Here is a 17,306-nt window from a genome sequence, read left to right as displayed (position 1 = left end):
AAATGAAATGTTAGATTTAAAATTAGAATTGAAACCAGAAATTTTCCTATTGGGGGTGTTAGAGGATGACTTGGAACAGAATTACGGGAAAATACTATTTTATTTGCTAACCACAGCTAGAACTGTTTTTGCCCAAAAATGGAAGAAAGAATTAATTCCTACAAAAGAAGATTGGATTTGGAAGATATACAATATTATGGAAGCAGATAAATTAACTCAATTAATAAAAGATAAACACATTAGAAAATTTCAATAAATATTGGAACAAAGTGATCAATTTCTTAAAAGAACAGTGGGGAGAGATAGCAATTTTAGGTATGAAAAGTTAAAACTGTTGAAATAGTTTGTTGGAAATAGTTAATTTAGAGATCATAACATAAATAGGTTATAGAGGAGAAGAATTTAAACATAGACTGGTAAAATAGATTAAATAAGGTAAGATAGATAATAATAGACATTTAAACAGAGTCAAGTTGGTAATATAGGTCATGCATAGTATAGGTTTGAAAGTAAAATCAAAGGGGAAAAACTTAATATCATAATATATAGAAGGAAAAATAATTGGAAAAGAGGATCACAGAAGGGTTAAGGAAGTCCAATAAATTGTTAGTTTGTTTGTTTGTTCTCTCTTTTCTTTGTTGTTTTCTTTTTATGAGGGTTTCCCTTTTTTCTTTTCTTTCTTTTTTTCTTTACTGTGGTTAGTTTGCTTCGTTTATATGTTTATCCCTTCGTTATGTGTTAAGTTTTTTTTGTCTTGTTTTGTTTTTATGTTTGGTTCTGCTTTTGCCTTGTTTTGTTTTTTGTTTTTGCTTTTACTTTGTATTTGTTTAGCACCTCTGATTTCCCCTTTTCCCCTTTCTATCTCTTGTTTTCACTTTAAAATAATGAATAAAGATTGAATATTGAATTTTGACTACCGAAATAGAAAAGAACATAAAGATTGATAAGGGATAAGGGAGTTGTTTTGATCCTGAGACATATAACATGATGATATGTTGATTTCATTAGATTTTGGTATGTTTTTTGTATATTTGTGCAGCAATAAAATTTTTAAAAAATTAAAAAAAGGAAAGGGTTAACTGCCATTGTCATCCAGGCTAAGTGGCATTGTGTGACCTGAAAGCCGCCTTGAATCATCTTGAACCTTTAGTTCCTCCTCCAGTTGTCCTTCCTATTTTAGCCCATGTCAAATGTTTTTCATTCTTTCTTTGGTTTACTTACTGTATCTCTGGTTCTAATTTTCCTTAACTTTCTCCTGATTGTTTCTTTTTTCAACTAATTTCTTCTACGTTCTGTTTCAAAAACACTTTATTCTTTTGCCCTGTTCTTTTCCCCATTTTGGCAATTTGCATGGCACCTATGGAGAAAACAACAAAGTCCAGATTTTACCATCCAAACATGTTTGTCTGTTGAAGAACACCAGAGTGATTTTGATTGGTGTCTTCCAGAAGCTGCTCAGTGCCAAGGCAGCACATTCTGTCAGCTCTTTTTACTGCCAATTCAGGGCTTGCCAAAGGAAATCTGGCTGAGAATTGGTTACCTTATCCCAATTATTACTCAACAAAAGGAACAACACTGAAGGCTCTCCAGTCAAAGACAAATTAATGGCCCTTGTACTGATTAATGGTGACAGCTCTATGGGGTTTACCAGGGAACAAATGGCATTAAATACTCCTTAGCCAAGGACAAATTAAAAGGGAGCTACTGAAGGCACAATTTCAAACAGTTCCAGTGAGAAAGAAAAATGGGAGAAATCTCAAGAAACCAGGATGGATGACTAAGGAACTTTCAACCGAGCTAAGTTTGAAACGGAACATGTATAAGAAATGGAAAAAGGGGGAAATCACAAAAAAGGAATTCAAAGAAATAGCAGGCATGTGTAGGGGTAAAGTCAGAAAAGCTAAAGCGCAGAATGAGCTCAGGCTTGCTAGAGTTGTTAAGAACAATAAAAAGGGCTTTTTTGGATATGTCCGCAGCAAAAGGAAGAAGAAGGAAACGGTAGGGCCACTGCATGGAGAAGATGGCAAAATGCTAACAGAAGACAGAGAAAACGCAGAATTACTCAACACCTTCTTTGCCTCAGTCTTCTCAGAAAAGGCAAAGGGTGCTCAACCTGAGGATAATGGAGCAGAGGGCAGAATAGGGGAATTTCAGCACAGAATAAGTAAAGAGATAGTAGAGGAATACCTTGTTAATCTAAATGAATTTAATTCTCCAGGACCAGATGAACTCCATCCAAGGGTATTAAAAGAACTGGCAAATATAATATCGGAGCCATTGGCAATCATATTTGAAAACTCCTGGAAAACAGGAGAAATCCCAGCAGACTGGAGGAGGGCAAACGTTGTCCCCATCTTCAAAAAGGGGGGAAAAGAGGATCCCAACAATTATCGTCCAGTTAGTCTGACATCAATACCAGGAAAGATTCTGGAGCAGATCATTAAACAGAGAGTCTGTGAACATCTAGAAGGCAATGCCATAATCACAAAAAGTCAACACGGGTTTCAGAGAAACAGGTCATGCCAGACAAATCTGATCTCTTTCTTTGATAAAATTACCAGCTGGGTAGATGAAGGGAATGCTGTGGATATAGTATATCTTGATTTCAGTAAGGCCTTTGACAAGGTTTCCCATGACATTCTTGCAAACAAGCTTGTAAAATGTGGGCTAGACAAAGTAACTGTTAAATGGATCTGTAATTGGTTGACCGGCCGAACGCAAAGGGTGCTCAACAATGGCTCTTTTTCAGCCTGGAGAGAAGTGACCAGTGGGGTCCCACAGGGCTCTGTCCTGGGCCCAGTACTATTCAACATCTTTATCAATGACCTGGATGACAGAATTGGGAGCATACTTATCAAATTTGCAGATGACACCAAATTAGGAGAAATAGCTAATACTCCAGAGGACAGGATCAACATTCAAAATGATCTGAATAGACTAGAAAGCTGGGCCAAAGCTAACAAAATGAAATTCAACACAGAGGAATGTAAGGTACTGCACTTAGGGCAGAAAAATGAAATGCACAGATATAGGATGGGAGACACATGGCTGAATGAAACTACATGTGAAAGGGATCTAGGAGTCCAAGTAGACGATAAGTTGAACATGAGTCAACAGTGCGATGCGGCAGCTAAAAAGGCCAATGCAATTTTAGGCTGCATGAATAAAAGTATAGTGTCTAGATCAAGAGAAGTAATTGTGCCATTGTATTCTGCTTTGGTCAAGCCCCACCTGGAATATTGTGTCCAGTTCTGGGCACCACAATTCAAAAAGGACATTGAGAAACTGGAGCGTGTCCAAAGGAGGGCGACTAAAATGGTGAAAGGTCTGGAAACCTTGCCCTATGAGGAATGACTTAGGGAGCTGGGGATGTTTAGCCTGGAGAAGAGAAGGTTAAGAGGTGATATGATAGCCCTGTTTAAATATTTGAAAGGAAGTCATATTGAGGAGGGAGCAAGCTTGTTTTCTGCTGCTCCAGAGAACAGGCCCTGGAACAATGGATGCAAGCTACAAGAAAAGAGATTCCACCTCAACATTAGGAAGAACATCCTGACAGTAAGGGCTGTTCGACAGTGGAAGTCTTTAAACAGAGGCTGGATGGCCATCTGTTGGGGATGCTTTGATTTGGATTTCCTGCATGGCAGGGGGTTAGACTGGATGGCCCTTGCGGTCTCTTCCAACTCTATGATTCTATGATTCTATGAAATTAGTAGCCTGTGTGGGTGATGGTTGGTGGCAGCTCTGTGTGGTTAACTTTGGCACCAAATGATATGGAATACAACATGTCTTTGCCTTCAAACTGTTGCAGGTGGAATGATTGCAGTAGGTGGGTCACAGAAAAATTATTGTTGCAAGTGTAAAAATAAAAGTGGAGCAAAAGTGGTGGTGGAAAACACCTTTGGCTCCTCAGCAACAGAATTACACTGTTATATCTGACAGGTTTTGAGGTTTTCATTTCTTTGAGGTTAGTGGTCATTTTAACATCTTTGTAATGCTGGCTAACCATTTAGAACTGTTATTTCTTTTTAGCATATTCTTTTTAGGACAGCCATCCCCCTTCCTCGCACAAAGAGTGAGGGGTCTACGTTTAAGTGTGACAGGAGAAAATGTTAGTCTGACTCTAAGATAATCAATTTGGTACATCTTGAAAATGGACATTCTCAAGTAGATCAGAGGTGAACTCTTCCAGCCCTCTTCACCTATGAAACAGGAGGCATAATAAATTGATAAAAAATCCAGGAAGGTCCAGACTGTTGGCCTCCTTCTGTTTCAAACAGAGATAGGACCATAATAAGTATTGCATAATCTGTAGTTCTCACCCTACTGGAACATTTTACACAGTGTTTCCCTTAGAAATTAAAGGGGTAGTGAGAACTGTCTGGGCAAGCAATAGTGTTTTTCTTCAAGTTGAGGACTTTCAAATTCTCTCACCCTGCTGAAGCCTAGTGAATAATTTTCAGGACATTTTTTCCAATCTATTTGAGCATTTTTTTTAAAAAAAATATTGTGACACTTTAAGACTAATATGTTTATTTTGTAATAAAGCATAATAATAGGAGGACAAAACTAGTTACATCTTGAAAAGCTGGCTTTTTCTGCCCTCAAAGGGCTAGAAAAGTAGAAGGACCTACAAGGTCCTGTAAATGCTTTCAGTCCTTCAGTTAAATCATCAGTCACTTTAAAATTGTCTCATGATGCTGAGGGGTTCTGATTTCCCTTAGTGGATCGCTGTTTCCTGGAATTGTAATTCTAGACCATTGACTAGAACACAAGCCTAGATTGCTATTTAGATGACATGATCATCCTTCTCCTTAATGGAGTTTCAGATCTTTGGCCTCAGAAACCTATTGAGCAGATATTTGTTTAGGGGATGGGGAGCCAGGTGGTTGATGCCTGTATTTTAATACTGTACTAATTCCTTCACTTGTCAAAATGAAAGCATATTATACTCCATAGGGCAGGAGCAACTTCATTAGCCTTTTTAACTAGTGCCACTCACCCTGAAATTTGCAGTGGCTACATGACCTAATACTACAGTTTTCACCAGGCATTACAAATTTGGCCTAATGCATCAACTCATGCAGCATGGCAGAAAGACATTGCATATATTTTAAATCAATTTCCTTGGGCTAGAAAATAGCAGTTTCCACCCTAGCCAAGTGATTAAATGCCTTTATATTTATAGTTTACCATGGTTTTCAAGGAACCTAGCACTTCCCTTTACTAGGGTAGCAACTCTACATGCAGATCTTTCCACTAACACTTTTCTTAGTGAAATCTACATAGAGGCCACTTGGGTTAACACATCTACCTTCAGTAGACACAGTAGTTATAGAAACCTTGATTGTACACGTGTGGTTGTTGGCAGGTAGACGTTATAGCAACTGGCTAATAGTTTGAGACACGGGTACTTTCCCCCCATTTCTCAAAGTAGATATTCCTGCCATCTGAGAATGCATATCCAGTTACCCTTTGGTTTAAGCAATAGTTTTTCCCCTCTTTCCTGTTTTATATTTTCCTGATTATGACCAGTCTTCTGTGTATTTGCCTATGGCAAGAACTGGGGAGAGGAACTAGGGGTTCAATAGGTTAAAGCAGATTTTTGGTCTGGTCCCCCCTGCCTGGCCCAAGTGGCTATGGGAGTTAATCCATTTCTGGATGCCTCCTCCTCTGCAGCCTAGAATAAACCTTCGTGGTAAGTAACCAATGTCTCATTCATACCCCTGCCCTAAGCCTCCTGAGATGACCAGGATTTTGGATGCATAAGAATAGGCATTCAGAGAATAACTTTGGATAAATATGCATTATGTAGACTGTGATTTATTGTGCAGAATAAATGTAAATAAATAATAAATAAATAAATAAAACTTATTTTTATCCCGCTTTTCTGTGACTAGGCAATCAAAGCGGCTCACAACACATTAAAATATCCACATTCACAGCATTATGTCCCAAATTCCCCCCTTAAAACAGAATTAAACATGTTACAACTAAAATATCTATTAAAAACTGAATAAAAAAATATATATCGAGGACAGAGCGGTGGGCTAATACATGATGTGAGGGGCAGTCATTCTGTAGAGCTTCCTAGATTTCAGTTCCATTCATCTGTTGAGAGAAACAGCTATGTACTATTGCACTTCTTAGTATAAATTGTTGTATGACTGTATTCTCTAATGCATTCTTTTTTTTGTCTTTTTTTGCTTCTATTTGGATGTTAGCAACAGGGCTTCCTTAATGCACAGATGGTGGCCCAGCGAAACAGGGAGTTAATAAGTCACCACATCAGACAGCAAAGAATGGCAATGATGATGCAGCAACAACAGCAACAATCTCAGGCCTTCAGTCCTCCCCCAAATGTTACTGCCTCAGGAAGCATGGATGGTGCAGTTACAGGCCCTCCAATGGCTCCAGTTCCACCCCAGCAGTTTTCGTACCCATCAAATTATGGTATGTATGTTTATCTTGTCTTCTCTGAAGACCGCGGGTAGCTCACAACATTATTTAAAAAGAGTACCAGACCCACAATAAGTTATAATGTTAAAACATATTTGAAGAGACAATTTTGTTAAAACCTATCATTTTAAAATAAAAAGTTCATAAGGATGTGGGGGGGGGGGGGGGAGTGCAGTACCTCCCATGAAAAACCAGTTATTTTGTTGGTTGGTTACTCGGTTACCACACTCAAGAATCACCAGATCAGTCTCCATATTATTAAGATTTAGTGTTGGTTTATTGTCCCTCATTCATTCCATTACAGCATTCAGGCACTGTTCCTTCACTTGCTCTGTCCAACCTGACTTCAATAAGAATATTGATAGTATCCAACCCCAAAAATCTTACTGATCTTTCCCGTTGGCTGCATATAGATATTAAACAGGACAAGGGGAGAGCTGGAGAACTTTGGCACCCTACAGCTTACTGACCATGCAGCTGTTTTTAATTTGTTTTACAACCTCACTGCCAAATAGTAGGTACAGCTCTTGCTAATGTTCATATACTTGGTCCATGACCTACACCACCTGTACTCTTGCTATTCTCCAGCTAGGTGCCCAGAAATCGTTTTTTTTTAAAGTCGTGGTGAATTATTAGTTCCCCAATACTGCAGGGCACTTAGAAACAATTGTATCAGTGGTTAAACCTTTTTACAGCCAACTGAACATAACTGAAGAAAGCAGATGCTAGGAAAGAGGGAAGGGATTTAGAAGAAAGATTCTTGAAGTCAGTATGAGGCTGGTACCAAAAATTTAGGTGATGCTTTAACTCTATCCAGGGGCCAGAGGTGCATTATCTTGAACACCACTGCATCACTGCTAGGGACAGTTCTTTCTGGCATCATTTTTATTGTTCCTCTACATGAATTATACCCTGGATCAGGAGGAATTTTTGCAATTCCAAAAGACATATTCTATAAGTTTGCCAAAAGGAGATGGAGGCATTATGTAAACGGCACAAATTTTCCATGACCAACTAAATCAATGTAATATTTGATGAATAGACATAGGCCAGAGTGGTGTAGTGGATTATGAATGTTGGACAATGACTGTTGCAATCAAGATTCAAATCTCTGCTCAGGCATGGAAACCCTTGGGCGAATCACAGTCTCAGCCTCAGAGGAGGGCAATGGCAAACAAATGTTGCCAAGAAAATCCCTTAACAGGTTCACCTGATGGTTGCCATAAGTTGGAGCCGACTTGAAGGCACACAACAGACAGAATATTAACAAAAAAATATTTAATGCTATACCACTCATGCTAGATGAGAAATTGGCAATTTCCCATATAGTAGTGCATATGGTTCCTACATAAAAACCTCTATACTAATGTGATGGGATCTTAGGCTTATTGGAGCAGCTGGGTTGAATACACTTTAGTTTCTCTGCAATTTACTGAAGAAAGTTTCCTTCAACAAAAATATCTCAGGTAAGTACTATTTAAAAATAACTTCCAAAATGTTTTATTTTAAAGGAATGAACCAGGCACCAGATCCTCCCTTCAGCAGAGTATCAAGTCCTCCTAATCCTATGATGGCTCAAAGAATTGGACCCTCACAGAATCCCATGATGCAGCATCCTCAGGCAACACCAATGTATCCATCTCCTGAGATGAAGGGTTGGCCATCAGGAAGTATGGCCAGAAGCAGGTGAGAAAGAAATGATCCCATCTTGTGTTTTTGAAAGAAGTATGTGAATTTGGATAGTGTTGGTGCTCAGTTTTAGAGAAACAGAAATGGGCAGTTTTTGCCAAGCCGAATTATGTGCTGTTTTTGTTTGTTTTGTGCACAATTACATACAGTTTTTCATATCTTCTCTATAAAGTGTGATTAAGCTTAACCAATTAAAACAAAACGGTAAACTTTGTAACCCAGGATTTGAAGTTTGAGTGTTTGAAACAAATGGTATATAAGAATAGTCATAGCTTGCTGGTTTATAACCAGCCAAGTTGAATCTAAAATGGAATGGAAGAAACACACAAGTCTGTGTTGCTTGGGGGAGCGGGGAGACTAGACTTATTCTAAAAGCCAGAGTTCTGAAAAAATGTCTGACAGAATCACAGCCCTCCCTTTATCCTCCATCTTGAGGGAGAGAGAGGCAGGCTAGCTCCAAGAAGCCAAGTCCTCCCTCCAGTCCATTTGCCTTTGTCCAGACCTTGGAGGTTGAGAAGAACTGCTAGACCTCATCCCTTTCCCCACCACCATTCCCTTCTCCTTTTGTGTTGTGTCTTTTTAGATTGTAAGCCTGAGGGCAGGGAACCATCTAATTAAAAAGATTGTACAGCGCTGTGTAAATTTACAGCGCTTTATAAATAAAGGTTAATCATCATCATCATCATCATCATAATCATCATCATCATCATCATCATCATCATCATCATCATCATCATCATCATAGCTAAGTAAATAAAACATACATTGAACTAGTCTTCCTAGAGATAGTAGAGTTGTATATACATGGATAACACCCATGAGGCAGGATTTAATCAATAATGTTTGAGCTCTCTAGAGATATTAGTTCAGTTTTATAAATTCTAAATATTACTAGCCCAGCTTTGTTCCCCAAAAAGTGTCTGCAAGGTAGCTTCCATGTTAGAGAACAATAAAAATGGCAAAAACATAGTAAAAAGTCTTAGGAATGGAGATTATGAAGATATTTTAGCAACATGACTTCTCTTTTTCCAGCTACTCCTATGTGTTCATGGGTGGATAGATTGTGACATGATACTTGATCTTTTGTGCTGATTTGCTTAATTCAACTGTATAGCTAGTTTTGATGAGCTGGATGATCCTGTTCATGTTTTTTTTCCCCCTCTTGTTTCTTGTTCAAGTTAAAACCAATAATATATTAAAAACAAGAATAACACACACCCTGATTTTTTGTAACATGTAAACCAGCACCAAAGATGGTAACACTGATTACAGAGTGAGAGAAGTTTGAACAAGAAAAATTGATGGGCATAGGCAAGTGTATTTGCAAGGCTTAAAAGCCTGATCAAGAGTGCAAGAATGCAATGTTTAATAGCACTTTAACTCAGTAACTCTAGCAATGGGTAGAATTCAAAGATATAGCTGTGTTAGCCTGTAGAATCAGTACGTAGAGAGATCTTGTAGCACCTTTGAGACTAACCGAAAAAAAGAAATTGGCATCATGAGCTTTCATAGATTTCAGTCTACAAAAGTTCATGCTGCCAATTTCTTTTTCATTAGTCTCAAAGGTGCTACAGGATCTCTGTAGCAGTGAGTACTGGCATATATTGACCAGTACCCTCTTTCTTCCATTTGTAGATCCACTTGATTGTAAATAATGATATCAGCTAGAATTCACTTGGGGACTTATATCTTCATAAGTGGACTTAATGTATGCGGGAAATAGAATTGAGCAGTTTTACAATGTCCTTATTCAGACACTAACTACATAGGGGTCCCAGCAAAGTGATTGATGTGTATCGGAACATAATGCACAGTGGGACCAGATACACAACAGGATAGATGTGCATTGGGATACTGGGTAATGAGTGCCACTGTGCACTGGTAAAATTCAGTGTGCATTGGGACACTCTTTCAAGTGTTTCATTGTACAGCTTTGAAGCTCACTAGTAGAGTTCCTTACCAGCTCTTCTATGTAGTTAAGTATGCATAAACTTATGCAACCTAAACTGCAATAGAGATTTCTAGTAAGCTGGTCTGTAGAGCTATCAAATGATTTTATTTATTTCTTCAACATGACCTTCAACATACTGTGATGGCAGTGATTGCAAACTGATGGTGAGAGATACAATAACATCCAAAATCCACAAAGTAATGATACCTTTATTGGGCCAACCAGTGCACAATATACATGTTGCAACCTTTCGAAACGCCACTGGCTTCTTCATCAGGCAAAAGGTGTTAAAAATCATACAGGAGAAAGGGAAAAAAAGGTGACGATGGACAGTTAGGTTTTATATTTCGTATATAAGGTGGATAATAAGGTACCTAGGTCCTTAATAAACAATACAATGGCAATATTTATTAAGCATTAACATATTTGTATGGTGTTAGTTGCTGAGGAAATATTTGAAGTAGGATCATTAATCAGGGCCTTTCTTAAACTACTTTTTCTTCTTTGTATGTTCTAGTTCCTTTCCACAGCAACAGTTCAGCCATCCAGGGAATCCCTCAGCTTATAATATGTTGCACATGAACAGCAATGGTGGCCATATTGGGCAAATGAATATTAATGCTATGCCTATGTCAGGGATGCCCATGGGTCCAGACCAGGTAAGTTGGCTATAAAGATAGGTTTCAGTAGATATTAAAATACATACTCAGACCCTTAAAGTGTCATTGAATGTGAACATTCACAATTCTCAGCCTTTTCAGCTTGTATAGTTGTCATTTGCTGCACACTTTTTCTTATTTCTTCCTGTCTTTCAGTTCCCTCTTGCTCTAGTAGGTTATCATTCATTTTACAACACAACAAAGTGAAGTAACAAGTATGGAACAGTTTTTTCCTGTGACCATTCCAGGTTTGTGGTAGGTTTATTCAAGGAATCCATGTGATTTGGAGATTCTGGAATTAAGACTACAGTATATGTTTAGCTGCGTGCTGTAGGAATCTGTATGCAAAGAGATCTTGTAGAACCTTTGAGGCTGAGATGTATGTAGCGTAAGCTGCATAAACTTTTGTAAACTGGGTCTTCTACTTCAAATGTTTAGACTGAAGTGTCTATGGACAGACATTTGTACCAACTGAGGGGTAGTATGCATGTGTATAAATAGTAATAGAAATTCAAAATAGGCAGGTATAGTGATTGGGTGATTGATAGTGCCCCTTATCACTGTACATTGGACCAAGAGTCATTCTGCTGGAGAATGGATGTAAATCATACATTAGGAATGGGAACACATAAAAACCTATTGCAGAACACTTCAATCTTCTTGGACATTCCATCCTGGACTTCAGAATAGCAAAATTTTGAAAAGGAGATTGGAAGGAGAAACAGCCAAATTGAGATATATCCATGAACCCCAGTCTATTGACAGTAGATTAAACAAGAAATGTTTTATGTTAAGTCGAGGACGTTTATGGCTGGCATCCATAGTTTTTGTGGGTTTTTTGGGCTATGAGGCCATGTTCATCTAGAAGAGTGTATTTCTGATATTTTGCCAGTAGCTGTGGCTGGCCACAGCTGCTGGTGAAACATCAAGAATAAACTCTTCTAGAACACAGCCTCAAAGCCCAAAAACCCCACAAAAATGAAGAAATGTTTTCCTGACACACTACACATATTATAATGCAGTGCGTCCTCGCCTTACGCGGGGGATCCGTTCCGGATCCCTCCGCGTAAGGCGAATTTTGCCTATGCTCGAGCCCCATTGGAAACAATGGGGCTCGTGTGCGGCGGTGCGGGCGCATGAATTGAATGGGACGCGCTGCCCCTTCCGCCTCGCGCGCGCCCTGCGGCTTGAGCACGTATGCTCAAGGCTGCGTATGGCACGCCCGCGTATGGCGTGGGCGCACTGTACTATCTCAGCCCCAATTTGGCTGTCTGCCCAATTAATCACTTCTCTTTTCTGGTCCCCAGCCAATATCACACAACATTCCAGGAACTCCCTTACTATGCTTATCTACTCTCATCTTCTTCTTTTTCCTGTTAGCTGCCCTCAAGTCAATCTCGACACATGGAGACCCCATGGATGAAACCTCTCCAACTTCCACTATCCTTCACTGCTCTGCTTAAGTCTTGTAGATTAGGGCCCACAATCTCCCTGATAGAATTTATCCATCTGGCATGTGGTCTTCCTCTCTTTCTGCTGTCTTCTACCTTTCCTAATATTATTGTATTTTCCAGTGATTCATGTCTTCTCATGATGTGGCCAAAGTAAAATAGCCTAAATTTAATCATAGATCCTCTTGGCTTCTAGGGAAAATTCAGGCTTGACCTGTTCAAGCACTCATTTGTTCTGTCTGTTTGGCTTTCTGCAGTATTCTCAGCACTTTTCCAGCACCACATCTCAAATGAGTTGATTTTCTCCCCATCCACTTTCTTCACTGTCCAGCTCTTACATCCATACATGATGATGGGAAATAAAATGGAATGGATGATTCTAACTTTAATGCTCATTTGTTATCTTTATCCTTTAGGATCTGATCTTGTACTTTCATCACTGCCCTTCCTATTCCTAGTCTTCTTATTTCTTGACTGCAGTCTCTATTCTTATCAGTGTTTGATCCAAGATACAGGAATCCTTTAACTATTTCAATTCTCTCATTGTCTAGATTGAATTTATGTAGATTATCTGTGAGATTATTTTTGTTTTCTTTATGTTCAGCAGAAAGCCTGCCTTTGCACTTTCTTCCTTGACCTTCCTCAGTAATTGTTTGTAGTCCATGATGTTTCCCACTAGTTGTATGGTGTCATCCAGGTATTTTAAATTGTTGATGTTCCTTCCTCCCATCTTCAGTCTTCATTCTTCTGAGTCTAACCCTGATATTAGTGTATTTCCTGCATACAAGCTTAACAAGTAGAGTAATAATACATTGCCTTGCCTGACCCGCTTGCCAGTTGGCAACCATTCTGTTTCTATATTCTGTTCTAAGAATTACCTCTTGTCCTAAGTACAGGTTTCTCATCATGACTATGAGATATGGAAATTCCTTTCTCCCACCTTTGCCCCATAATGACCATTGATAAAACTGAACCTCTCACCCTGTCACTATACCCACAGGTTTAACACATCTATTAATATTCAAAGAGACCCTCTCCATCCATTCAAATGTCTCCATAGGCACTTCACCCAGTGCATATAATAAAGTAGACCTATGACACAAACTCCTTTCCCTTGTTTGTCTCAAAAGTGCTGCAGGATCATTTTGCATGCTGATACAGATTAACAGAAATACTGCTATCTCTTTGAATATGACAAATCAATTTGTATTCTCTAAAATATTGATTAGCTGTACAATACTGACGTATACTTCTGCTCCTTAGCCTTCAGAACTGCAGCATACATTTTGTTTCATTTAAAAAAAATGTATCTCTTACATTTCTTGTTCTTGTTTTTTTGCTGCAGAAATACTGCTGACACTTCCAACTGTTATCTCCCAGTAGACAGATGTAATATATGGCAAACACAAGTATTCCAGAAAAGTTCACATGAACTTCATGGCAACATCTTCTGGCTTTATGGAAATGCCACTTCTTTTTCTATGAAGATGTCCTAAGTGACTTAATAAATGATGGACTATTTTGGTGGCAGGGAAAAGGTGGAGTAGAAGCAAAATATCACTTTCTAGTGTTAAATGAAAACCAAGGTCAGATATTATTTTGGCACTCTGCCTCTAGCAGCATGATTTTGGTATGGCATTGGAGTAAATGTAATGGGTAGACTCTTGTATACCGCTTCTGTTTACTGTAGCTATCCAAAGCCTTTAACTACAGGCAGACCAAAGTGCCTGAAGTAACCTTGACAATAGTCTTGAGTACTAGAGTCTCTGACAGAATGTAATTCCTGGCCTTCATTCATAAAACAGATTAGAATGCTGAACATTCATGCTGCTGTTAATCTTGCTTCCAGATGCTGGATGCTGATTTTCAAGTGGCAATACAAAAGAGCTGCCACACCCTCCAACTCATGCTCTTTGATACCAAAGGGTTATGGGGAGATTAAATACTATAATCATGATAAAGATTTCCATGTTGATGTGCAGCTTTGTGCACTTTATAAAATGCTGTACGAGCGGGTCAATGCAATACCTTTAATAAAGAATAATCAAATTCATGCCCCCTTTCAAGATCTATTTAAATTATTACATAGTGACTTTCTGTTATGAAAATTTGAGCAATAATCATACTTTTTAAATTAAAATTCATAAAAGTCAAGGCGAAGCATTGCAATTTGGAGAAATTCTTGTGAATAATTTTGTAAGTAGGATCTTAAGATGTTGTATTATATATATATGACTTTTGTAGGCCACTAACTCATTTTTGAAGAGTTTGTGAAGCTAAATATTTAACAAAGATAATGTCTGTAAACTCAGTTTAGTCAAAGTTGTCCAAATAGATTTTTTTTAATTTAAATGGTTTTGGAGTTGGGTAACTTTGGCCCTTATCCTCTTTTCATTGGTTTCTTACAATTTATTTAGACTTTTATGTACTGGCTTTTAAAAAGACTATTTGTTTGTATTTTAGTGGTCTTTTAATATTTTCTCTACACCTTAAGTGTGCACTTTGTTACTTTTTCTTATAGAGAGCAATTTGATGACAAAAAGGCTCTTTTTAGCTGTCCTAACAGTTGTGGAATTTTTAATATAATCTCTCTTTTCAAGGAAAGGGCCTCTGCTCTATGACATCTGGTTAACTTTTAATGAAACCTCAGTGTTTTGTGTGTGTGTTAAATGTCTTCTATCATCAGGGAGCATTTCCGATGATACATAAATATCAAAAAGTTATTTGCGGCAATTAATGTATCCCATTTAATTGCCATACTGGTAAAAATGTATTTATTTTCTAAGCAGTTTTGTTCATTTTATATTTTACAGTTGAGAGGTCAGAATCCCCATAAATTTCTGTCATACAAATGAAGATATATTGATTCCTGTCTCCATCCCCATAAATTCTAGTGATTCAGAACAGGATCTTTCAGTTGAAAGGCAGGCCAAAATGTCTAAAAGCAGTGTGGTATTTGCTATTTTCCTGTTTCCATTTGCAGATTCAGTCTAGCTGCTCTTCAATATATAAATTGGTGATTTTGGTTATTTGATTCATAATGGAGGTATAGCTTCGTTTTGCAGAAGCTTGCAGTTCTATTGTAAGAACAGAATTATTTAGTGCAGGAGTTGTGTTATTCTCTCTGCAAAGCTGCTACTATCTGAGCACAGGTTTTAATATTGCCTGTTTTATGTAATCCACTCAGCTATTGTATTTAACTTCAGTAAAGTTGTACTTCAAATATTTGGGCTGTGACCCAGAATTCTGTATGTGATCTGTTGTGCTCATGTTTCCAAGAAATTCCTTGTCCTTTAATTTCTTTTAAGTATCTTTTTGTATGTAGGTTACATATTCTTCAAGGACTTTTAAAATGATAACCTGTTTTGAATACATACTCCACATGTGTATCTGACGTGTAATTGATCCCAACATTAAAGTCAGTGAGGAAATATCTTGCACACATGCACATCAATTTTTTTGTGAATATGTGATGCCTCTCAATTGGGGCATTTATCTAGGTATTTTCTTCCCTTATCCTTAAAGAAAGAGAAAATATTTTTAAACTTTTCAGAAGTCACCTTACAATTAATTATTATAACAGGGCAACATCATGGGTAAGATATTTAAGACAAGACATTGTTTTAACTTTTATATATGTTGACAATAATCATGACACCTATAAGCTCTGGTTGCTCTGGAGAAATGTTAAAATATGTGTTGCTGTTTCTTTTTCATTTTGAGTGACTTTGCATTGTTGAAGTGTTGTGGTACCTGCTGTTCACTGGTTGATCTTCTCCATTATATTTTCCCCAGTTGCTACATTTTACTGATTCCAAAGAGAGTTGAAACTTGAATGAAAATTGACCACACTGTTTAAAAATTGTGACTAGTAGTTTGAATTGGCTTTGTTGAGAATACTGTAAGCACTGGTGATTGAAATGATCGTATCTGGAATCAAAATATATAAAATATAACTCAGTTGCAGTGCAATCTCTCTAGTAACCGGACTGTCGATCATATGGTATGTGGACTAGCCAAATGGTGCATCAAACATGGCTGAATGTGACAATAAGCTTAGTTTGGTATTGGTGCCTTCTGAACTCATTGTCTTTGTAATAAGTTTATTCTTACCACATCATACAAACTTTTGAACACATTTATGTGTCATGATGTATAAACATTTTCTATCTTTGTGCTTTTACTTTAGTAAACAATTTTTCAGCTGTAACAAACCATTTGAATGTTGCACAAATTAGCACACAGAATTTAGTAGCAGACTGTCATGTGACAGCAATGCAGCAATTATGAAACCATTCAACTGAGAGCAATATTTCCTAATATCTCAGGAGAAAGGCATACAGTATTGAAAATTGATTCTAAAGTTAGTTTACATTGAATATTGCTTGTAATAATTGATCTGTACATCACAAAAAGCCCTCCGTGTGGGCTGACATTAAAAAAGGGTTGGTCATATGGTCTTTTTTCTGGGCTTTTTTGTTTTGTTTGGATGTTAATAATGTAAATAAATGTTTCTATTTGAAACTGAAGCTTTGTGGCTTACTTGGCTCCTCAGTTATCAAACAGATTAATATGAGATCCCCCCTCCTCCCTCTTTGTGCTCCTTTGGCATTGAGATACATTTACATTTTTACCCCTCCAACTTAGTTCTATCTTGGAAAAAGAAATTAACTTTACAGTTTTCCACCTCTAGCAATTCTAATACGGATTTTTGGTGACTGAAATGCAATCTGTTGTAATTAATTTAGGAAACAATTAACCCGTTCCATAACACAAAACTGTTTTATCCCACATAACAGTACAGTTGTCATTTATCACTTCAGTGTTTAGTTTAAAAATAGTGGACAATATTGGGGAAGGAAAAAGCCGCATAGATGTGGAATTTCTTGTAAGAAGAAGAAATATTTAACCTTATTTCCAGTTTGCTTATTGAGATGGTCATTGAAGAAGAGAATATTAAGAGAAAGCCCAACATATCCGGTTGATTAGTTACTCCTTCCAAATTCCTGCTTGATCCATGCTTGGGTATGCATATTTCTCATTTAGCCACTACACTGACAACTGACAAGGTAAACCTGTAAGACACACACACTTGTCCAT

At 37.7% G+C, this 17,306-nt stretch overlaps 1 protein-coding gene across 7 annotated transcripts in view; it reads left to right on the top strand.

Moving 5' to 3' along the window:
* Positions 1–17,298, top strand: part of NCOA3 (nuclear receptor coactivator 3) — a 1,019,275-nt gene extending 1,001,977 nt beyond the window's left edge. For 5 of the 7 annotated variants that reach the window (XM_042465905.1, XM_042465903.1, XM_042465909.1 and 2 more), the window contains 3 exons: positions 6,222–6,450; positions 7,968–8,142; positions 10,614–11,647. In XM_042465905.1, coding sequence (XP_042321839.1) covers positions 6,222–6,450; positions 7,968–8,142; positions 10,614–10,770 — 561 coding nt within the window. In that variant the 3' untranslated portion in view covers positions 10,771–11,647. Of the gene's footprint in view, positions 1–6,221; positions 6,451–7,967; positions 8,143–10,613; positions 11,648–13,551 lie in introns of those variants that run through there. The other 2 variants (XM_042465907.1, XM_042465908.1) reach the window with 2 other exon arrangements.
* Positions 17,299–17,306: the final 8 nt, after the last annotated feature.

This window comes from Sceloporus undulatus, chromosome 4, assembly GCF_019175285.1.
Source record: "Sceloporus undulatus isolate JIND9_A2432 ecotype Alabama chromosome 4, SceUnd_v1.1, whole genome shotgun sequence".
In the NCBI taxonomy this organism is placed as follows: Eukaryota; Metazoa; Chordata; class Lepidosauria; order Squamata; family Phrynosomatidae; genus Sceloporus; species Sceloporus undulatus.
The sequence above is the reverse complement of the archived record's forward strand: the minus strand, read 5'-3'. Positions and strand labels throughout refer to the sequence as shown.